We start from the raw sequence: 24,937 nt of genomic DNA, 5'->3' as shown, positions 1-24,937 counted from the left end.
TAAAGCATAAGCTAAAACTTTCATTTTCAAGAATTACTCTGAGTAAGCCAGTTTAATTAAGATGAAATTCACTGCAGTCACCTCCAGATCAATTAATCTTCATGTTAAGAGCTAAAGTGAGGCATGAATCATGCAGAAGCATTAGATGGGCCCTTTTCCAGGAAGAATTCTGCCCTTGGAGTGGCCACTTTTAATGAGGGAAGTTTCAGCACACTGTGCAACACAAATCTGGTGTTCAAAAAACTCACAAGCATTGTTTTAGCCTTTTCTTTTTGAGATGCTTGCAAGAGTGTTTCTCATGCCTTCTCCCCACCCTGTCTGGGTGCCTCCCATATGTGGTTAGTGAAGGCCCTGGAGGCTCCGGGTGATCCACAGACCAGGTTTAAATCCTCTCGTTCTCGGCAGTGCTTCGTAAGAGGAGGGACCTCTTTCGGGCTGTGCTCTCTGCCCCAGTTTGTGGAAGCCTCGGGAGCTCTGATATGACTTTGGACAAATGATCATAGTTGAGACCTTTGCTCTTCGGGTTTTTCCTAAGCTGTTCAGAGTGGCGGCTTTTCATCTTGTGATATAGTGTGTGTGCACATTAAAATTGTTTCCAGTTAGTTTCCATTTAGTAAAAGTCACTGGATGCCCTACGTGATGTAGCTACACAACCTTTCTGAAAATGAAGGGAATCATGTACATAGTGTTTTAGTCAGCTTTGATGAAAGTCCAACATTTATTTACCAATTTTTCATTTTCTATTAGAATTGGGTTTTGAATAACTACCTAAATGTGTGCTTTGACTCTCTAGATAACGTCTGTATAGCTCTGAAAGTTCTGCGGTAGTTTGTTATGCAGTTAATACTGGTGTTACTTACATGCTTTTGCTGACACAGGAAATGAAAAAATAAGAATATATCTCTCCTCTCACCTTCCTTTGTGTAGACTTTGGTTGGTGTTTCTCAAAAAACCCGTGCTGGGATATGGCTCTCAAATGCTGTCTCCGGCATGGCAGCTCATGCTGTCAGCAATGCTTTGTGAGGGTCTAACTATGCAATTTCTTTGTAACTTGTCTTCATGATTTTTGTCCTAAAAACCACTAAGCATATCTTAAATGTTTCATTTAGGGGATGCTTTTTTCTAATTTTGTACTGATAAATGTAGAAATCTGAAAACTAATTTAATCAGAAGAAACAGGCTTTACGTTTGTTCTTGCTATGCCATTTATTACATAAGACAATACAGAAATGAAGACAATTTATCTTGTGCACGTTATTCTACAATTACAAATCAGATTGTTTTAAGAGATTTTTCTAAAGATTTGCATTGAACATAAATGTAGGGAAATAGTTACTTTTTTTGTTTTTATTTTATCGTTTCTTCATCTGTCACTAAAACGGACTATGAAAAGACCTCTACAAAACTTTCTAACTAATGATTTAATTATTTTATTTTAAAATGTAAGCTATAGAATAATCAATATGTGGTTCCAGAAAAAATAAACAAGCTTGTTCATCAACCTACATCAATGGGTTGTTTTTTGGAGGGCGCGGTTCTTCTCCGTGGTTGGGGGATATTAGCAAATTTCTATAATCTCCCGTCAAATCAAAAACTCAGCAACAGGATTAACAGAACTTCTATAAGTGTGTGTCTCTAATGCTTTTGACAAATATTTTCTGTGACCAACTGAATTTAAATAGGCTTTGTAAAATGCCTGAAGATTTAGTGTTGTTAATATATATTTTTATATATATATATATATATATATATATATGTATGTTAACGCCTCTCCATGGAGACAACAGCAAGAAACTGTAGTTTTCTGCTGGTGGAATTTGAGAGCACATACCCTACTGTATACTCTAGCACAATCAGCTCATTTTATTTTTCTGATTGAGTCTGATTAAAGCTGAACTCAAGAATAGTGACCACAGAAATAGTGGACAGAACTTCTCTGTATTAAAAACATTTTTCAGAGAAGTCTATTGAGCACATAATACATGGTATGGGTCTACTGTGGGAAGACTTTCAAACTAATGTCTACGATATTTGATTTATGTCATTGAGAAGCCAGGGAATATCATTATCTCCTCCACCCCTTCCTCCCCTCCGCTTCCCTCCCCACCCTGCCCCGGAGCCTCCTAGGCTTCCAGGAGTCAGAGGTAAGATAATTTTTCTCTATCTTGTTAATGAAAGGTTAATTCAGTACTTGGTAATTTATAAATGTTTGTTACAAAAGAACAATTTATGAAGGTTTTGTGCAGCATTGTTTAGTCAAAATTTGTTTGCATGCTGTAATCTACAAATAAAACTGTATGGACTTGTTAGTCTGATGAACTTTATCTAGTGTATGTTGCATATAATACATGTCTCAATTTGTTTTTAAAGGTAGATATGGACAGACCAAAGAGAATACAAATTAAGTCATAGATCCCCATCTGACTTTGCAGAGATGAGAAGTATAAAGATGGGATCTTTATACTAGTGTATTGAGGAAGCTTCCTTTGGGAATTTTGGAGGAAATGCAGACATGGAGCTCTGTGTGATGCTATTGCTAGAATCGCTCCCCAGGCTAAGAGACTGGCATTTTCCCTTAGTGCAAATCAACCCTCAGAATATGTGCTAGCACTGGCGTACAGGCAGAGCGCTAGAACATTGCTTAGGAGAAGGCCTTAGAAAGATTCAGAAAGGGAACGGACCTTTCTGTGGACCAAAGGAGCAGTAAGATGAGTTAATGCTGTGGAAGGGGTATTAGATTTCATCACTGAGACCTATGCCAGTTCCTACCAGAGATTTGTAGGTTTCTTGCAACCTGCTTTGAAGCCTCTCTTGCTGATCACCATCTGAAGTACAATATTGGATTTGGCCAAAAAAACAGAGAGGAAGAAGGTGAGAGACTACCTCTAAACTTAGAGAGAAGGATTTTCACCTGGGCTGTAGGAGGTTAATTTCTTGATCCTGCTTCAACTGTTATTTGTTTATGAAAAGCGGGGAGGCCTCAAAAGCCTTTAGAGTAGTTCTTCACAGAGCGCCCAGTACCTGTTTATTAGGGACTTTTTGTGGGATGCAATACAACTGGGTTCATGTCCTTACATTAAATCAAGCAGAGTGGGAGTTTGAAAAAGCCCTTAAGCACTGGACTCCAGGAAGGCTGGGTCCCTTTGGTCTGCCCTGACGGAGGCAGGCAGCCTGCTGCATGCTGAATATGATGGCATGGCTCTTCACTAGTACCTAACCCAAGCCTGGGTGCACAAATGAGGAATTTGCTGTGTGAAAATTATAGAACAGATCATTCTACAAGAATATTTTCAGACCTTTCAGATTAAATGTAGAGAAATAGTTGATTCCCAGACTTACTTTTTTTCTCTCTTCTGTATTTCCGCATTAAACTGTACTTTCTCCTAGAAAATGTTCTTGTAAACTTACTTCTCCCTGGCCAGGATGTGGGTTCTCAGTGCAGATCCAGCATGTGCTGCAGTATCAAATTAGAGCCAGGCAAATCTGTGGTGGCTGAACGTGTCCTGTCTAGATGAGCATTGCTACCCTTAGAGCTAGTCCTCAACCTAGGTGGTTGGCCACTTCTCCAAACACAGTCCTATACATCTTAGACTGGGTCTCAATAAATGTATTAACTAATCAGTTGAGTCCTTGCAGAATTAATAATTCTGTGAATTTAAAATGTTGGATGATATGGTGTGTATTTTTGTTTTATAGAGGCTGACCTCATTCCTGAACTGAATGAAACTGAAGAATATGAGGTATAGCATTCATTTATTTTTAAGAGACTATTTCAAATACATACATTTCAACTAAATTGAATTTATATTCTGTGAAAATTTACAAAACTATGTCACCAACTGAATGTATTATCTGCATTTTCATATACATACATATATATGCATATGCAGCCTTCTCTTTCAGCTATATTTCTCCCTAGATAACTCTAGAGATACCTGACTAGTTCTCTGGGGCTGGAGATAGATGGAGTAGTAAGGGGTATCACGGGATATGCCTAAATATTTTTGAAAATGGGGCATCAAGTTACTGTCACTTCTGAGTGAAGTCTGACAAAATTGTTCATTTAGCAGAATCAAAGCTGTCACCCAGTGTTAGGCTTTTTAGTTTGTTTCAAGAGAAATCTGACTTGGGCTTGCTTATGATGTTCTTGGCGTGTAGTAAACTAAAGTAAGGGAGGAAGGCAGTTGTGCTGAAGAGTGAGATTCATGTGTGTCTGCCATCAGTGTGCTATCCGTTGAATTTAACAGTTATTCCAAAATTCTTGGAGGGTCATTTACTTCTTGAACTCAAGTTAGACTTTACAGTATAACCCTATTTTACATAATTTTGGATGTTTTAATGATAACGTCTGCAGACTTCATATTTGATAACTAGATTTCTGGTGTGCCGGCAAGGAGAGAGGTGAAAATATCACAATGAAGTTTTTAACAGTCTCTAATACCAATTGTACAACATGGACAGTTCCTTCAGTAAGACCTCCATTTGTATCAAGTAATCCCTCAGAATTTTTACTTTATAGTTTCAATCCATGACCACAATATTCTCATTGAGTGGCAAGTCCTTGTTCGTTAAATAGGCAGCCTGGGCTTACCTGTCTGTCTATTTACCCTCCCTTGTGTTTGTGGATGCTGACTAACCAATATTACAGTTATTTCTCTGTTGCTGTAAGCTACGTATCTAGATTATTATACTGCATCTGTCAGGACAGTAACTGAGTGCCAGTGAATGTCAATTGATTTTTACTTGAACCAAGAAAGATTAAAAGTGCAGGCATTTTCCTACAGAAAGTAGATTTTCAGAAACAAGGGCCTGTCCAGTCCAGTCCGGATTTGAGGACACATAGTCTAGGTGCTGCTGTCCCTACATTTTAGGTATTTAGCCCTTGGAATGAAATCCAAACCTGAGATTCATGTCTGAGGTACCTTATAGTGTGTCAGTGCAGTAGAGGTTCCTGGTACAAAAAAGGGACTGCAGTGTGAAGCACAGCTCTAGCCTAGTGGTTAAAGCCCTCAGTCTGGTGAGACTGGGTAAAAGCTAACAACTCCTATTAGCTGAATGCCCCAGTTAATAGTTTTTTCAGCAGTGCTTCATCTTGGGCACGTTCTTTCAAAGGCTGTTGATTTTACATTCTTCTCTCTGCTGTGCTCTGTTCACTTCGGTGCGGGAGTAAGAGATCTACTCAGCCTAAAATATAGTGGGAACTGAGGATTTCTCAGACTGATAACTGTGTCCCTGTCTACTGTCTTCTGGGTGTTTTCTCTCAACATTATGCTTTTGAATAAAAATGGGTGGGCATTGCCAGCACATCACCAAGCCAGATCTTCAAAAGCAAAAGGAGTTCCAACTGTATTTTGCGAGAGGCTCTGTCCTGCTGGTGTCTCTTAGGGCTATGTGTGCCTGTCAAATCAAGTCCCCTCAGAAACTGAAGGTGCCCCTCAATCTAGTTTGCAGAGTTATGGTTGGACAGGTTTGGTTCTGGTGCAGTTCTAGATGGGGGCACAGCACAGAGCTGTGGGCGCTTCTGTGTCTAGGTCAAAACAAAAATGCCTGCTGAGCAAGTTAGATGCTTCCACGTTCCATTTTTTGATTTGGGGCACGGCAAGTTGGAGAGGGGACAAAAAGATTTGAACTGAGATCCTTAAGGACTGCCTAAATCCCGATTATATTTAGGCATGTTTTTTTTTTTTTTCTTTTTCTTTTTTGGATCTGTCCTTAAAAGTCAAAACTCGAACACAGATTTTTCACAAAGTATCATTATTCATGTTCAGCAAACCAAGGGTCTTAACAGGGACTAGGTGGTATCACTCACAACACTTGTGAAACTGTTGCAGTTATGCTGACCATCCTGAAATCTTCTTTTTCAGAAAACTCTGAAGATTCAGCAGATTTAAGGACAGGTCATAAATATGTTTTACAAATTCTGTTACTATGACAATTTAATTAACATTGGGATATTAGTGCAAATCTCTAAGATGTTCTGATAGCAAAACCATTTTTTCATTGGTGTGTGCTGCATATACAATTGCACTTTGTTAGGAAGAAGGTAGAGCTTTTTTAATAAAGTAAATAAATACTGTGAGTGGGTTTTGTCTCAAACAGTAAAAGTAACACAGTATTTAAGAAGTTGTTGTGACACGGGATTTTTTGTTTGTATTGCAAATAAGTAATATTTTCAAGACAGAAGAGGATACCTGTTCTGGCAGCTAAATATTTTGCTTTAAGACCAACAGTATTCTCAAGTGTTGTCTTGTTTTGCCTCTCTTGTTTTTATAGAGCCAGGAAAATGTACTATTGCAGTTTTGGTTTCCGTTTGTGTACAGTGTCTATAAACATTTTTAATTGTCTTCGGCTATGGTATTTTTTCAAAGGATGAAGTTGATGAAAAGGAAACAGAGGTGGATGAAGAAACTGCAGTGATTCCTAGCACTGACAGTACAATAAACCAAATGAGGAAAGATTTCCAGGTGACTACATCCAGCTACAGTCAAGAAAAAATGGGGACAAAACCCAATGAAGCTAAAACAAATAGATACTTAACAAGAGAAGAAGAATTGCATGGTAAGGATGATGTTTTCAAAGCAGTTTATTACCCTACTTCTCCACCTGCTAGTGAAATTTCAGAAGAAGAGGAAGATCCTTTTTTGGAATCTCAAACAATTACTGGAATTCCTCCTCAACTCACTGACTCCACCAAAGGTGTGGAAGAAGAATACATATACCTTTCTTCAGGCACTGAACCAACAAGAATAACCACTACTGGCCATAGTGATGAAGGTTTCTTATTGTCTCCTTTTAAACCTCATCAGGAATCTGATGACTCTTGGAGTTCAGTTCTTACCACTTCTTCAGCACAGTTGGTTACAGAGGAGACCTCCCAAGAAGACACCCTTCCTTCAGGAAGCCCAGATATAAGCATGCATGATGTTCTTTCCCAAGGCTCCATTAAGTATGTTTCAGAAGGTGTAGCACCCTCAAGCTCTGATGGGCCTCCAAAGCATGCTTCTTCCACTGATGGAAATGTATGGTTTCGAAATGCTACAGATCTGACAACTCAATCTGTTGATACATCCGATAGCAGGCAATTGTCTCAGACCAGTTACACTGATGCTTATGTAGAGGGATTAAAGCCAGCTACCGTGCCCTATTCCAGCAGCCCAGTGGTTTCACAAGACACTTCAGATGCGGATTTAGAATTGCCACATTATTCTACCTTTGCTTTCTCCTCTGCTGAATTATCACCTCACTCTATCTCTTCAAGCTCTGGAGAATATGGTTCTGCTTCTGCTGCCAGTGAGGTACTCTCTCAGACAACTCAACCAGTCTATAATGGTGAGATACCTCTTCAACCTTCCTACAGTAGTGAAGTGTTTCCTCTAGTCACCCCCTTATTGTTTGACTCTCAGATGCTCGACACTACCCCTGCTACATCAGATAGTGATGTGACCTTGCATGCTACACCTGTATTTCCCAGTGTTGATGTGTCATTTGAACCCACCCTGTCTTCCTATGATGATGTACCTTTGCTTACATTTTCCTCTGCTTCCTCCAGTAGTAAAATGTTTCACCGTTTGTATACAGTTTCTCAAATGTTTCCACAAAGTGCTACTCCAGCTGTTGCAAGTGATAAGGTGTCCCTGCATGCTTCTTTGACATTGGCAGAGGGTGATACATTAATACAGCCAAGCCTTGCTCAATATGCTGATGTGGTGTCACATCAGACTACTCATGCTGCTTCAGAGACACTGATATTTGGTCATAATAGAACTCACATATTTTCTCAAGTTGAACCATCCAGCAGTGATTTAAATATGCATGTACTATCTACAATGTCTGAACTTCCTTATGCTTTGTCTAGTAATGTGGGCTCCCTCCAAAGCTTTACTGTTTCCTATGACTCTGCAGAATTTGTGCATGATTCTGTTGACGTATTTCGTCAAGATCCTTTATTTAGCAGCTATAACAATGTACTGGTGCATAAACCTTCTTCTGTAATATCACAAGCTGATACTTTGCTGCAGCCTACGCGCTCTCTATCTAGTGATATGGATTGGTCTGAAGCATACTCTGGTAGTGAGTCCCTTTTGCCTGATACAGATACTTTGACGGTACTTAACGTTTCTTCCTCTGATTCTGTAGATGAAATTACGTATGAATCATCTGGGTTTAGTGATGTTAATAAGATGCTTCAAAAAGGTGATGTTATATATGGAGATGAGAGAGAACTGCAAATTTCCTCTTCTTTAAGTGAAATGGCTTCCAATGCTGAAAGTAAAGTGATACCTGAACTTTCTACATCTGTTTCTAATAATGATGTAATTAAGCAGAATACGTCTCTGCAAGAAAGCCCACTTCCTGTTTCTAGCACAAAGGGAATCCTTCCAGTCTCTCTCGCTTTTCCCACTACTAAGATATTTGATCATGGTATTAGTAAACTTACAGAAAATCACCTTTCCGTTCAGCCTTTGCATGTTACAACTCCAGCCTTTGATGACACTTTGCTTAAACCTATGCTTAGTGCAAGCTCAGATCAAGCTCTCTCTGCCCCTGCTTATAGCAAAATGTTATCCTCGACTCAGCTGTACTTTTATGAGACCTCAGCTACATTAAACAATGAAGCATTACTGCAATCCTCCTTCCAATCTTCTGGCGATGGCACTCTGCTTAACACAGCTGCAGTTGTGCCTAGTGATCCAATATTGGCTGAAAGCTCCAGGGTTCATAAAGATAGTTCTACATTTGACCAAATATTGCATCAAATGGCACCAGGTTCTGCTACAACTGAAACCATGCTGCATTCTACATCTGCACCTTCCGTTGCTGATATGTTGCCAAACACTTTTAGTAAGCCCACAGCGTCACTTCAAGGTGTATCTGTTTCTTATGCAAGTGAGGAATATGTTTCATCCAGTTTGTTTAACAGTGAAGATGTTCAGCAGGTTATGCCTACATTGTACAGTAGCGATGTTTCATTCCAGCTGACCAGTTTAGAACATACAAATGCCTTTCCCCCCCAAGCAGCGAATGCCATGACAACTCCCTTCCTAACAGGTGACACATTACCACACGTAGCTACTCCTGCAGACAGCCATATCTCTTCAAGTGTTTTTGAAAGAAGTGAGGCTGCCAGTGTCTCTTCAAGTTCTACACTTGGTTTTGATCCTGATCATATGCCTGCAGTTGTTTCTGATTCTGACGTGTCCATTCATCACACTCTTCCTTTACCAAATGTACATATTTCTGTTACGGCCATTCCTCCCAAAAGTGAGATCCCTGTAACTTTGAGTAGGTTGCTGGTTCCTTCTAGAGAATCCTCTGGGTTGTCTCCCAGTATTATGTCCAGTACTGATTTGTGGCCGTCTGTAGTTGAGGATGACTATGATGAATATGACGATGGCTTCCCTGTAAGTAACTGTATCTCATGCACTTCCCATAGAGAAGCTCAGGATATGGTAGTAGAGGAACAAAATACAAAGGTAAACAATAACAAGGATCAGAGTAACCTAATTATAAGCTCACATTCTGAGAAGCCTGAAGAAGAAGAGAAAATTTCAACTGCTGCATCAGACAGTCAGATAAACCATGCCACGGACAGACGTAATTACACATCCGTACCGACTTTGACAGCAAGTGTGATACCTAAGAAGCACAACGACCCGACAGTTTTGGAGAGCCACATTCAGACTGCTAGTGTCCCATTGCAAAACACATCAGAGTCTAAGTCTTGGGCTGTTTTTACAAGTGATGAAGAAAGTGGTTCTGGCCAAGGTACCTCAGATAGCCTTAATGATAATGAAACTTCAACAGATTTCAGTTTTCCTGACCTTAATGAGAGAGACACTGAAGGGGCAGTTGAAGCAGGTAACTCAGAATTAACTCCTGGATCATCACAGTCATCAGCCTCATCTGTTACTAGCGATCACTCATCAGTATTCAACATCTCTGAGGCAGGTTAGTTATGGATAAGTCTAATGAATACCATGGAAAGCTGTGAGGGGATACTTTTGTGCCATAGAGAATGAGAAGGTTTATCTACGCATAATAAAAGGAGACCATAACAGTGCCAGTGGGTGTGATTAAGGAAGCATTGGGGAACAGGGGGTGCATGCTGAGCTGGCTATCTTGTGAATGCTTCTTCTGGCTACTTAAAAACTGCACCTGAAATACTCTTCAGTAAGAAGATTCATGCTCTGCTTTTGGATAGATGCATACTGTCAGCAGAAGTTGGGTGGTGCACAATCTAAAACCAGAATTTGTTTCAATGTTAATTGTTTAATTTTAGTTTTAAAGGTTTAAGAGGGATGTAAGTTCTCTGTACAAAGACAAATGCTGCCCTTATGGAAATACATCAGAGGAAATCATGCCTCTGCCAGAGGAAACATACCTCTGAGATTCTGGTTTTTAACTTAACAGCAGCACATTTCCTCCTTGTGTTTTGTTTTGTATTTTCTAAGATGTATTGAGCAAGGAAGAAGATGCTTCAGTTTGATTCTGATTCATCTTAACTCATAAAAACATTCATTTTCATTCTTACTCTGTATGCCACCTTTACATTTCAGTGAGATGCAGACTTTTTGTGCCAGATTTGCATATTTCCAAAATACTTAGAGCCAGATTCTCCTGTACCTGTTTATATTTGGTGCTATTTTCCTAGTTAGTCCTCTTAAAGTCACCAAGGGTATTTGTGGTCTGTGATTCCAAGGATAAGGTCAGAAGGCAAAACTGAACCTCACATAGATAAAAACATGATAAATATAAAGCATTTCCTTTCTATTTAAAAACGCATTGTGTAAAACCTGAAGTATTCAGACACATAATTTGCATTGCCTCTTGTTAGAGTATTGAAAATCCAAGAGTAAAGTCAGAAACAAATCCAAGAGTAAAGTCAGAAACTATCTATGATGTTTGGAAAAAAAAAAAAAACAAAAAACAAAACCAAACAAGGTTGAATAGGTATTTTAGAAAATAAATTGAACTTCGATTAAGTACTCACAGCATCTGTAGAGGGCAGTATCATTCAACTAAAGCCACTAAGGAATGGAATCCACAAGGCATGGGAAGTTTTCAGCCCAGTCCTACAAATACACAGTTAAATCACATGAGGTCATATTACTCATGAGCAACAGAATACTAATGCAAAAAAGTGGTAAATTGACACTCTCTGTAGCTGGGGCTAGTAGAATGTGAAAAATAGAAAACAAAAATTAAAAGAAGATAGACAACATACTGAAATTAGTAGGAGACCTAACAAGGTAGGTGTTATAAAACTGAATCAATAAGTGAATCAGTTCAGTAGGTAAGTAGTTACCACATTGTGTAAAATGCATAACATTTATTTAAAGATAAGCAAAAAGAACATCAATATTTCAAAACTTATGTTACTAATGTGAATGAGTGTTACCATAAGAGATTTGTAGTTTACATAACGGGTGTCATTTGAATTGTTACTGATAGTCACTCAAAAAGGATTATATGTTACTGGAATAGTAGGAGTAGTAGGAGTACAACAGACAGAGTTTGTCTTCTAGATATTATTGAAAGACACTATACAGTATCATTTCATGTACATTATTTTTTCCAATAAATGATGCCAAATATTGTCTTTTAATAAATTGAAAATTCAACGCGAGCATGTCTAACATGGTCTCCTGTAAATCAAAGACATCTTTGCTTAATTCAGTTATAAACAAAAACCAAAATGAAACGAAACTCTCAGCTGAGAACTTATTTATACGTTACAGTGAATTCACCAGAAATTGGTGAAATGTCTTCTTGTTGTGACCATTACAGAAAGAATTGTCATTTAAACTTTTCCCAGTCTTTGTAGTTGTTGATACATATTTATGCTTGTTCTGAACTAGGCCTTTCTCCATGAGACTTCTATGGCTACCTAAACCTTGAAACTTCAGTTGAAAAACTCTTAAGAGAAATTAGTATAAAGAAATATGCAAAGGATCCAAACACATCAATTATTAGGAGGCAAAGAAATCTACTATAGATGAGACTGCCTTTTCAGCCACCATCACTGGAGTGATGGCCAAGTAGGCAAGAAACCCCCAGTTACAGAAGTCTGCTCTTCATTCCCCATGGAAGGAATCCTAGTAGGATTTGGTCATGCAGTTTGAAGGAACCCTGTCATCACACAGATAAGACTGGGTTTTATGCTGTGAATTAGTCCAGAGTTGGATAAGCAAGTATGAATGCTTCAAAGGGATCGTATTCTGATCTCTCATGCATACACATAGTTTCTTCTGAAATCAATAGGAAATGCTGAGTTTAGCCTACTCATCAGAAACTCGGGGACAGATTTTTCGGAAGAAACTTGTGCCTGCAATCACTTTGCCCACTGAGCTACAGGATTTAAAGAGTAGAGATTGATTAGAGTGTTAGAGTACTTTGAACTAAAACGAAGACATCTGCAAGATCAGAGCCTAGATCTTTTTGCATATAAAGCCCTGCAAGCCCCTAAACTCAAGAAAATGGAAGCAAGCAGAGAGCTGCCTGAAAATTTGTACTGTGTGAAGCTGTTTGGATTTTGATACCCTATTTAGAACATGTGATTTGTTTTTTGGTTTTTGTTGGTTGTTTTTTTTTTTGATCCAACTACGTTCCCTCCTCCCTTTTGTCTGAAAGCTTTTTATTCATGTGTAATTGGTCCCTTGAAATCCCAATGGAGTGCAGCTGATTTCTAAACAGCAAAATTCTGCTCCCATACAGAACAGTCATTGACTTAGGACTGTTCAGAAAAGCAGAAAACATTCTTAGAAAATCTAGAGGTTTAATTCTAACAAGTGCAAAAGTGCTTATTTCTGTGTTTTAACTCATATAATGGTCACAGATCACAGTAAACTGCACAGATTGAAAAGAATCCGTTATTTTGTGTCAAAATCAGTTTTAAACTGTTTACTTCTTGAGGTATGACCAAAGTTAAAAATGCAAGATTGGTCTCATCCACCATGGTGTTCCCTTATTTAATGAGATTATAAAATATATTGTTTTAATCTTCATACAGATTCCTATGCCCAAATCTTTCTGTCACCCAGCATTACAAGGCTGACAGAAATGTAAAATCTAGACGATATCCATATAATTTGATCACCTGTAAGATGGAGGTAGGAAATTTAACTCTGGCTTACGTATAGTTGGGGGAGGAAGTACTGCAGTCTGATTCAAAGGAAGCAGGATGTACCTGTAAGGCGAGTTACAGAATGGGCAGTGTGTTAAAATACAGAAGGCTTAAGTGCAATATGGCAAGCACATAGGGACCATGGCAAGAAAATTCTTCTATTAAACTATTAGCCAAAGATGTGATTTTGCATTATATGAGTGACAGTTTAATATCAGAAAGTTCTCTACACATTCAATATTATATATTCAGACTCCTTAACTCAGTTGGCTTTCAGCTAATAAACAGATGAAAATAAAAAACTTCCTTCTCCTATATTTTAACAACAACCTGCTATTCTTACAAAGAGAAGTCTCCACTGCTGGAAGGCTGAGTCACATAAGCTTCAACACTTTGCTTTACCCTCTATCTGCTTATTTTCTGTAAGCTGGTTTGCAAATGTATACACTTTCTGCAGTACATAGTAAAAAATAGAGGTAAGTGGTATTAAATAGGCTCATTATAAGACACATTCACTTGTGCTGTGCATGTCTCAGAAATTAAACATGGACTGTTTCAATTTTCTCTGACTGCAGAGGCAAGTAATAGTAGCCATGAGTCTCGTATCGGTCTAGCTGAGAGTCTGGAATCAGAGAAGAAGACAGTTATACCACTTGTGGTCGTATCAGCCCTGACTTTTATCTGTCTAGTGATTCTTGTGGGTATTCTCATATACTGGAGGTAAGTTGTTTTTTGGTTGGTTTTTTTTTTTTTTTTTCAGTTCTAAAGAGCTCTGATTTGAAAAATGTGATTGACATTATTGAGCTGGTTTATAGGAGGGAAGTTGGATCTTGTCTCTCACCATGTCTTTGTATTGTTCCCAGTGCTGCAGTGACATAAACCTGACAAAATAAGGTGGTTTCTGTCCAAAATGCTCAACTGCAATTCTTTTTGGTTGCAGAGGGTTGAACCATTGCAAATAGTTTATTTCCATATTGAGAGATTTTAGTAAACAATTACTTGTGATTATTAATGCCTAGAAGCCAAGTGACTTAACAGAGCACTGGGAAGAACAGGAGGGAGAAGAAAAATAAATAACATGGCATGAGTTTGTTTCCTATCTTTCCAATCCTTTAACAGTTAAAAAAGGTAGTTGTCGATTTAGGATGAGAATCTATGGTGCTCAATAGGACTATGTGAATAAGCAATTCATATAGGACTGTAGGAGTGTGCTGTAGCTGACATTGTATGCAAGACAGAAATAGGATAGTTTAATGATACTATAATAGTATAAATGTTTTTAAATAATTTACTGAGTAGCTCTTACGATGTTCTGTGATAAAAAGTTGTTCTACTTTGCGATTCTGCCAAACCAAAATTTGCTCCCCCAGCTTTTTAAACCATTCAGTGGGTAACTAAGGATGCGTTTCATGTGCTGCACACCATGCTCAGATTCCCTCATGGGCGTATTTCTCTGTGACTTGATAAATTGATAAGACAGTAAGAAAAAAAATTAGGCTAAAGAGAAGTGATAGCTATAAGAAGTCATGATAACATAATCAATGAGGGCAAAAGACTGTATCTGTACTGTGAAATAAAACAGACCAGCTGGCATGGCACAGATCTCTTCTGTACAGCTAAAGTCTCTTCCCTCACAGGGGGAAAAAAGAGAGTGGCTGCATTCACATCACCTACTGGGGATAGTCTCTGCCCTGTGCTAACCCCAAACTGTGTCAAGCATTCTGTGAAATAATGCGAGTTGGCCTGAGCTAAAAACATGCCAGGAATCTAGTTAGCCATGTGACAGTATGTGGCAGTGCTCAAGCCTTTGGCTCTGTTTCATTGGTTCTAGATAAAGCCAGAGAGTCTTTCTAGGGATATGTCTGCGTAAGCTCGCATAGGGCTTTCAAAATCCAGACACAACCCTAATGCTTCCTTGAGTGTGCAGGTTGCCAGAGAGGAAACACAGTGGTGGTCCAGAAGGGGGAAATAAGTTGAAAAACTTCCTGCCATGGAGATTCTTGCTCTTTGGTGATTGCCAGGAACCTGATCCTGCTGCTGCTTCTGCAGTGCTAACAAGTAAACTAGAAGCAAGAAACAGGACCTTGCTCTTCCAAGAGCTGTACAAACAAGGGGGAAGGCAGGCCCAAACATCTCACAGATGCTTCCAGAGCTTGTTTCTTCTTTTTTTTCCCCTATTCAATCTTGCTTAATCTAAAATGCATGAAAGTGGTGAAGAAACAGGAACTAGACCACAGACTGCCCTTTCCAAGTTACTGACTACTGTAATCTCTAGGCTATGATGTCAGGGTTGTGCTTACTGACTTTTCTTCTAGTCTCCTGACACTGGTTTTCTATTGACCCAGCAGGGTGTGTCCCGCATAGGGGCAGAATACATCCCATCTCTGAACAGACTAGCCTTAAGAAATTGAGTTTGAGCTTCCTTTGTTCCAGGCAAGTGCGCTAGCGAGTCAGTCAGCCTTCAGCATGATTAAAGACACTTTTGAGCAATGAATTTTCAGAAAGGTTTCTCCTTCTTTCCAAAGAAGTAGTTAGTTTCTGTAAGAATTGTGCAACTCATTTCTTAGTTTATGTCTAGTTGGGTAATTATACTGTCCATCACAGGATTTCCAGCTAAGCACTTTCATATTGAGAACCTTTTCCTGTCTTTCATGTTACGCAACATGAACGTTCATATTCATCTTCCAAAGGGTTTCATCCCTGATGCTAAATAGTATTTGAAATCTCTTCTATTTGCCAAAGAACACCATCCATTTTAAGACCCTGATTGTACAGTGCAGTTCTAGTAATCCTACACGTTACAAGCTTGTTTTTATCAAATAACGTTGTGTTCATTTTGTATTCTTTCTCTGGGAATGAACAATTCTGTAACATAGGTCTTTCAAAATAAAACAAAAATCCCTTTAGCAGTAATATCTTCTTGACTTGTATTTAATCTTTTCTGTATTTCTTGTGTACTACAAAATAAAATATGGAGCTCTTTTTTTGTTAATCCTCAAGAAAATTTTCTTGGCATTATGGTAACACCAGTAACATGTTTCTTATTTCAGAGGAATGAAACATAAACAGTATGTATTGTAGGCAGGACTTTGTGGCCCTCTTTCAAAGGTGCCAAGACCCTCACCTCTTTTTAAAGCCTGGAAAAAATCAGAACATTAACTTCATTGCTATGCAGTTTTTATTAAGCCTGGAAAATATTAGTATAAAGTCTATAAGAATTTTTATGGTTCGATTTAGTTTATTTTGAAATAATTAGTGTAAGCTGTCAATGTTTCTTTTTATAATACTTTTCATGTGGGCCAATTATTTTCACTTATTAAAGTTCATAAAAAGTTTAGGTTTGCAAGAAGTTATTCTATATTCCTTTGGCAACAGTACTTAAAAAATTGCATCGGTATGTCCTAGCTGGGTATTTGAGTGAGTAGTGCTTTGAGTTGTTTCCACTATTAGCTCCTAATTTGAATATGCAAAACATGTGTTTAGTATGCAAAACGTGTGTTATTTGGTTTAAAAACCAAATAACTACCAAGAGCGACAAGTTCCAGTTTCTCAAGGTTAAAAAAAGGCAAAATTATTTTGTTCTTCACTTGAATGACTTGTATCAGAAAAATAATTCTGTACCATCTGTTGTTTGGGTTTGGGTTTGTTTTTTTTTACATGAAATTGTTAATCAGCACTTGAGGAAATTCCCCAATCTCTTCACTATCTCATTAGGCACAATTTCAATCTTTCTGTGATAAAATATTCATTTCTCTGACATGGATGAAAACTTTTAATGGCAATATTGTCTAAAGATTGTCTAATTGCCAGTAGGAAAATACGCAATTTTGAACTACTCTAGTTCTGCATATCAAATCTTTTGTAATTCAAGCAATTTTCAAGCAATGTCATTTTCCTTTCATTTCTTCAGTGTGATTAAGATTACAGTGGAATAAACAAGGAGATTCTTTTGCCTGTTTAATGGCCTTGTTGTCTGGATAGGGGTTTTTTACATCTTTAGAGAGAATTTTCTGTCCAAATCTAGAGTCTATCCATCTCTCTCAGTATCTATCTACTTGACTGAGTGCAGCAGAGATGCAGCAGGGATATTTGAATCTCCTTACTCTGTTCTTTTCATTTCTGGATGGCTTCATCCTGCCTATTTTGCTGAATTAACCATATCTGTTACGGTGACTGAAATTGAAAGTTTCTCTATACCAACATATAATACACTGGAAGTTGCTTGTGCTTGTGTGTACTGTTTTGGAACAGTTCATAGAAGTGATCAATGAAAATAAACCTGATGAAATGATGTATAGGAAGAAATGTCAAGCTATTTGTGCAGATCAATTTTTATAATGGTTCTCATAAGAAGAGCTTGGAAAATAGTAAAATGGTAACAGTTGTCAGTGGGAGTTGTGCCATTCAGGATTCTTTTTCAACAAATATATGTGAATCTCAGTAAGACACTAGCTCTAATAATGTGAACAGCAAACTGCTAATGCAGTTTCAGCTACGTTTGTATCTATAAACATATTGAATATCAGCTGGCTGTCATGAAGCCTCCTAGAAGTTACATGACAGCAATACTTCAGAAATGACCAACCCAATGACAGACAACACCCTGAGTAGTCATTTAAATTTTAACTTTCCTCTACCACCCTATGTCTTTGAAACACAGCTGTCAGAGAATGTTCATTTTCTTATCCATGATTTGAACCGATTCCTTGAGTCCTGTGTTAGGTTTATGGAAACAGTTGAGAAGGATAGTTAAATTTGCACATGCAGAGACACGCTAAAAACAGATTTAAATTTACAAAGGCCACACTCATCCGTCCATGAAGGAAAAACTTCTTAACTATGTGACATCAAATTATAAATAAAAGTGTTAATAAAATTTGAAAATGAAAATTTCAGCTGACAAGCACTTAAAAAATAATTGGAACCATTTAAAAATGGAATAACTTGAATCAGTGGATCCGTTGAGGATCCGTTTAAAGATCCTTTGGATCCCTCGGATCTTTAAATGATTGAAACGATTTAAAAATAAATTCTAATAAGTGTTTGAGAATACCTATTGGCAGATACCCTGTGAGCACAAAAGACCCTGAAATTCTCAGAGAAAGAAGTAATCGTGCCTCTAAGACCATTCTGGGCGAGCGGTGGATGTGCAAACCCATCCTGTCACAGATGCCGCTGACTGCCGAGGTTCGGCTCCGCTGCTCGGCCGACACAAGCGGTGAACACCCTGCACGCGTGCACGTGCACGCTCACGCGCGCACGCAGCGCCGTGCTGCGCTGCCTGCCTCGGTGACAATCCCAGTCACGCTCTGAGCAGTCCCTGCCCCAGGGGAGAGGTAGGCAGCACGTATCCTCAGCCAAGGTCCGGGGGCTCGCACACCAGAAAAACGGTGTCCTCTGCGGTGTGAGGCGTAGCCTTGTCCTAAGCAGTTCACATTTAAGTGTTCGTTCAGATCTAGTATCCCTCCTGTTAAACCGAAGAGCTGCTGCTGCATGCCTTCCTGTACAGATACAGACACTCTAATTAATTCAGTGGCTTAGCACTATCTCCATATATAAAGCGTGTGTTCAAAGAAGTGCGGTGTCTAAATTACAAATTACAGTTTTAGGTTGAAGATCTAAATGCTGTGATGAAAGGTGTAAATTAAATAATCAGGTTAACGTTGAGTGATGGGACCTTTGTCTGGAAGTTTGAAATAGTCATCACTTTTTTCATTAACAACAAGTGATAATTAACGAGACGTGGTTATTAACATTAGGTTTAGTCATGAAGGCTTTCACTGCTGATGCAGAAGCAGATGGAGTGCCTATTTATGAGTCTTATTACAGGTTAAGTCAACTGCTATGAATTTGTCTCCCAAATGTGCTAAGGGTGTAATTTATTTTCAGCCACAATTAACTTGTTAAAGATTAAAGATACAGTGGCTCAGTGAGGGATAGTGAATGTATGGCATATTTTGAGGGCATTTTAAGTACTGCTTTAGATGTGAAAGCCATTATGCTAATTAAATTCTTTTTAGCTCAGTCCTTTCTCAAGCAAGGAGGTGGCAAAACTCTGTAACGTTAGTCCATAAACTTTTTGTATGATCATTGTTCATAAGCAGTAGGCATTAGGGGGAGGGCATTTTTTGGTTTTAGAGCTTTAGTGTCAGACTGGTTGGCACGTTTGGTTGGTGGGTACTGTTTTTAATAAATACAGTACATCAGCATTCTCTGTGCCCAGCAGGCAGGGCCAAATTTTCCAAAACTGTTTAGTGATTTGAAGTACTTTGATACTTGCCTACCTCTCACAGACATTTCACCCACAGTCCTGAGACTAACTCTTGAGTATTATGCTAGCATTGAGACAGCGTCTCTCACCTCAACAGCCGCTAACTCTATGGGGTACTACTGTTAGAGCCTCTTTAAAATTTGAAAGATGTTCCCAAGCACATCCTGAATGTGTTGTTCTTGGTCTGCATCCAAAATTGCTATTTCTAAGTAAAACTAAGTACCTAATGGGTAGTCTTACTCCGAACATTTCATGCAAAGCCAAAGCTGCTCCATGAACATCACAAATATGCTTTTAGAGGATTCTTCTGGAGGACTTCAAATTTAATTGCTATGTGAATAACCAGAACTATTTTGAATGCCACAATTTTCCCTTTGAGGTAGCTGTCCACTTTTTTCTTGTGTTTTAAGAGAATCTGCATTGTACACAGACAGAAAATCCCTAACACATTCCGAGAGCATGGGCATGTTTCCCAGAGGCTTAATTCAAATAAGCTTACTGAAGTCTTTATGATCTACATTAATGGTTCTGAAAAGAACGACAACATCCACATATTCCTTATCTATTTCTCAGAGTAGCTTCAAAATTTCTTTTTGATTATAACGATTATATGGGGGGGGTTATCAGTGCAGTGATACAGGAACAGTACAGAAGAATTTAAAATAACAGTGATTTACACAAAATAGCGAGCAATTATACAATAGCTTCAGCCAGCAGCTTTGAAGAAGCAGAATTGTGTAAATATAAAATGAGATTAGTATTTTCCTGATGCGTATATTTCTTTTTAAATTTAATTAGTGAATAATATTTCAAATAGATTAAGTGACCCAGAGAAAAGATTGTTATTAGCATGTCTAATCATATGGAGATTTTTTAATTAAGGAGGCTTTGCAATGCTTACAGCAGCAGTTGGTTATTTAGTCCCTTGAATAGCTTGGACTCTTAACAGATGCTATTCTTATTATCTTCACATCTGGATTACAGCAAAGATACAAATAACATTGTGGGTCATGGTTAAGGTTGATTCCATCTGTATTCATACTTCAATGTTTTTGCAACTAAGCTAGCATCTCCTGGAGTTATAAATTCCCCTGTTTCTGTCTGTCAACTCCAGGACATCCTCCTTGGTTAAGGTGTCCCTCAGTGTTGCGATTACATTTTGAAAAAATTGTTTAGCCCCAGTCATAGTCGTTCCAGAGCTGCCGTTTTGTCTGTTACAGTGCATGTTGTCTTTTATTGCATTTCCGTGTCTGCAGTAGGATCTATCAATGAATTACCAGAACTGATCTCGTACACTGCTCCATCTTCGGGCTAGCATAATCCCATGAAAGGGAACAGTAATTATGTGTGCAAATTTGGATAAGCAAGGAAGATAATGGCAATTTTTAATCCTTGGAGTTGTTGTGCAGCATCTATAGTAGCTCCTGATGCAGAGTTCCTCTTTCAGCTTTCACTATGTCTGATGTGTGCTCTATCTTCTGCCTCTGGTATAGGTAAAGATGCATGAACTATGTATTATGCTGAGTTAATGTAGTATCTTCAAGTTGTATGCATAATTTGGTGGTGTGTTGGGGAATATTTATGTTATAGCAGTAGTATTTGACGCTCCATGAAAACTGGTTTTCAAAACCGTGATTTTCTTTCTTACTCAGTAACGCCAGAATTCCAAAAGGTCTCAGATAATGTTTTACTTTTTGCAATATTTATTTATGTTTCTTCCCCTCTAGGAAATGTTTCCAGACTGCTCACTTTTATTTAGAAGATAATACATCACCTCGAGTGATTTCTGCTCCCCCAGCTCCAATCTTCCCAGTCTCAGGTATTTTTTGTCAACTGTTCTGTGGATTGGTGTTAGCTGTTGGAAGATGCTGCTTTGTATGTGTCCATATGAATTCTTCACATACTGTAACATCTGTAAAGCAGAGATTTGTACCCTCTTGTACTGATAAACACAGGTGTTCTTGACGTAGGCAGAGACTAGTGTTACTAATATTCTCTCCTGTAGGTAACACAGAAGAGGAATATCCTTACCTTACAGAGTTGACTCAAAGATACGCTGTGCCTTCTAGCCGTTTGAGGTGTAGCCTCACTAGAAATGGCTGCTACTGTAGCCATCTCAGCTACGCTAAATAGCTCTAGTTCACTGTCACAAAGTAGAGGATTATACTAGCAGCATGTTCTGCTGTATTTCTGCCTTGAATTGAATTTGTCACCTGTGTATAGAACATGACCTATTCTTTTTACCAGCAGGAGCAATATATGCCTCATCTATCTGCATTTCATTTGCAATTACAACGTTTTCTTTAACTTACGTATTTTACTAGCATAGTTACAACTGGAAAGTTCTCTGTGAGCCTCTCATAAAAATGATATACAAGTGCAGAATATCATTAGCATCTTCTGGTTCCGTATCCACCACAGTTCTTTGGAGAAACTGTTTCTTTTCTTTCCTCCTCAAAAAATATCAGAGGAGCATGCGCAGCCCTCCCAGCTTTTTCAACCTGATTAGAATGAAAAGTACCTGAAATAGATTAATTCTGCAGCAGATCCTGAGCCACATTTTCACCCATGAGAAAAGGATATCTTGTTCCACAAGTAATGCATTTGCAAACTGTGCTGTTACACAGGGGGATGGGTTCCCTTGGAATGACTAAGGGAAACAAAATCAGCCTTTGCGTAGATAACTAGTGAACACATTTAATTAAATAAATCCCAAACATTAGGCTTCTGTTGTAACTAAATTGTAGGCATCTTTAAATGCCTCTTGTATTGATTGGTGTTGTTGGGAGATGCATAACCTTCTTCTAAATGGTTAATAGGCAGGGATATAGCTTGCTTTCAGAAAACGTGATTATATATGAATGTCAAGTGGCAATCATTATAGGAAATCTCTGCTCTTACTCTCTGTCATTAACTATATTGCAGTACAACTGTATAATTTTCTTGCAATTTCTCCTGACCAGCTCACCTCAGGGAGATAGTGTTTTCCATTGTCATAAGACAGAATTGCACTTACAGTTATTCTGAGTGCTTAAAATATGTGTTTTGATGCTGGAGGTTTTCCATCTGAAATACTGATAAATATTAACTTAAGGAGAAAAGTGTTTCTAAGTGACTGAAAGATACATAAAATATTTTCTGGAAAAAGCTGCAAACACTGAGGAAATATTTCTGGTTTACTTGGCGTGCAACAGAAGTCAAGTGAGCAGTTTTTGTGTTTTCTATTGCACAAGTGTTTCAGCAGTGTAATTTTACAACAATTGAGGCTAACTGCGATACTGTAATATCTGTAATACTGGCAAAGAGCATAGAGCAGGAAGAGCATTTTGTAACTGCTAAGTTTAATTTGTATTATGACTATGACTAAAAGCACACTCCACAGATCAAATCATATATTAAGTTTTCCTTTTGTGGGATTTCAGTGGCAGAGATAGGAGAATTGCAGTTATTCACAGAAAATGCTCTGGCACTTCACAGCATAATTCAAAGATGCATTCAGAACAGATAATGAATTACAGGCAATATTAGGTCCCACTATCAACCTTTAAGTAGTTTCAAGTGATACCTGCCATCCAGATATAAAATATATTCCTGGAGTCAGAAGCAATTGAATTGGGAGATTAGCACTGGCAAGGAAATAAAACAGTAATTAGGCCAAATCTGAGATCTCTTTCTCCCTTACTGTTCTCGCTCTTAGGGTCGTTTACCTTCCCTTCTGGTTTTGTGTTTGCATATCATTAGAATAAACACTTTATGCCAGGTTTCATCTTTGAAGTGTGAAGATAGTGTTACACTTTTTTTTTCAGCTTCTTTTAGGCTTGACTGGATAAATTCACTTTTTGTATTCAGATCCATTCATGTAAGTGGAAGACCAGATGGATCTCAATACGAATCAACAAATTCTTGGTAACTGAAAGCTAAAATTATTAGGTGGCCTAAATGCTGAACATCTGTTGATGTAAATAACAGGTCCTTGTTCCATGTTTTTGAGGTTTCTTTCTCATATGAAACAGTGATGAAATTACAAATTGTGAAATAAACATATTTTTAATCCATGAAAAGCTTTAAAAAAAAAATTATTCTTCAGAACCAAAACTAGCTGAAATAATGTCATCCTTTAACAGGTAATTAACAGAACAGATGACTTTGTTTACATAGCATATTTGCAGGAAAGACAAGATTAAAAGTCCCAAAGGTTTTTGACATGATCCCTAATGAATGTTCTACACCAGAGTGTTTTTCTGTATTTGTATAAAGTCCTGAAACATAAACATCAGATGGAAAATTCAGACTCAGTATCAGGACCCAGAACTTGCACGAATCACATTTATTGGCTGAGAATGTAGATATTGTCTTTGTGGGTATCCAGAAAGTCTTAAACTTAAATCTACCACTTAAAACTTGAAGTATAAAGCCTGGTGTGAAAATTTGCAGTCAATACTCCCAGGGTCAGACATAAGATTATTATCAATAGGTAATCATAGAAAATCATGGGGATAATGGGAGAAAAAAATCCCTACTGGAAGGACTCACTAATGCAGTAAAAGATGAAAATTAGTTGTTGTTTCCTTTGGATGGCAATGCGAACATGCAACACATCAGTTAAATTATACTACTGGCATAATGCTGCATTAATTTAGTAGGCTTGGGACTGTGCAGCTAGACCATGTACTGTATCAGAGTCCCAGTGCAGTACTGATGAGCCTAAAGCACCCAGACGACTCTGCCTGATCATTCTTTTCTTTATCAGTATTATTCAGAGCTCTGTTCCTACCCTCTCCCTTTGAACATCTTCTAGCAAAGTGCTAATCCTCCCATTTCCCCTTGACTTCACAGGGAGTTCTGAGTCCTCTTCAATTTACAGACAAGCTCAGCATCTTGCAGAATCTGCACCTTGATTTGGGGGGCTTAAAGACAAAGCAAGACCTAGCAACGCATTTTCTATATCTTCTTTCCAAATAGTCATTTATAAATGTATAAGTGTTAGAGAATGATTTTAGAAATGTTAATGGTGTTAAAGAGTGTTTTTATTTTTGTGGGAGTTGTATATCCAAAGTTCATGCCAAAAATTTTATTTCAGGATGTTGTGTGGATTGCCTACATATGAACTGCTTTATATGTCACTGGCTTTTTATTCTTCATAAATATATTTTTTGTCTTTTCCCACCCCTAAGATGATGTTGGAGCAATTCCAATAAAGCATTTTCCAAAACATGTTGCAGATTTACATGCAAGTAATGGTTTTTCTGAAGAATTTGAGGTATGGCTCTATGACGTCATCTTTCTTCTTAGCACATACAAATAATGTTAAGTTTAAATGCCTGGAAACAAAGAACTGGGCATTACATTCTGACTTAGGGACTAATTTCATAAATGCATGTAAATATGAGCCCAGTAAGGACTGTTTATGCGTAAAGACTAGGGAGATTTATAAAAGCTAACAGGACTGGGATGCAAATGGGAATGTTTATTACTGTGATAAAATACTAAATGATTGTGTGAATAAACTATGCAAAGGTAATGCAATCTATATGGTTTATCAG

General features: G+C 38.1%; 1 protein-coding gene across 6 annotated transcripts in view; it reads left to right on the top strand.

Moving 5' to 3' along the window:
• Positions 1 to 24,937, top strand: part of PTPRZ1 (protein tyrosine phosphatase receptor type Z1) — a 152,883-nt gene that overhangs the window by 107,085 nt on the left and 20,861 nt on the right. For 3 of the 6 annotated variants that reach the window (XM_030015112.2, XM_030015111.2, XM_030015110.2), the window contains exons 11-15: positions 3,697 to 3,740; positions 6,369 to 9,948; positions 13,699 to 13,843; positions 21,122 to 21,213; positions 24,569 to 24,654. In XM_030015112.2, the coding sequence (XP_029870972.1) occupies positions 3,697 to 3,740; positions 6,369 to 9,948; positions 13,699 to 13,843; positions 21,122 to 21,213; positions 24,569 to 24,654 (3,947 nt within the window). The remainder of the gene's footprint in view (positions 1 to 3,696; positions 3,741 to 6,368; positions 9,949 to 13,698; positions 13,844 to 21,121; positions 21,214 to 24,568; positions 24,655 to 24,937) is intronic. The other 3 variants (XM_030015114.2, XM_030015113.2, XM_041123985.1) reach the window with 1 other exon arrangement.

This window comes from Aquila chrysaetos, chromosome 5 (genome assembly GCF_900496995.4).
Source record: "Aquila chrysaetos chrysaetos chromosome 5, bAquChr1.4, whole genome shotgun sequence".
Classification (NCBI taxonomy): Eukaryota; Metazoa; Chordata; class Aves; order Accipitriformes; family Accipitridae; genus Aquila; species Aquila chrysaetos.
Note: the sequence above shows the minus strand (reverse complement) of the source record. Positions and strands in the feature narration are given on the sequence as shown.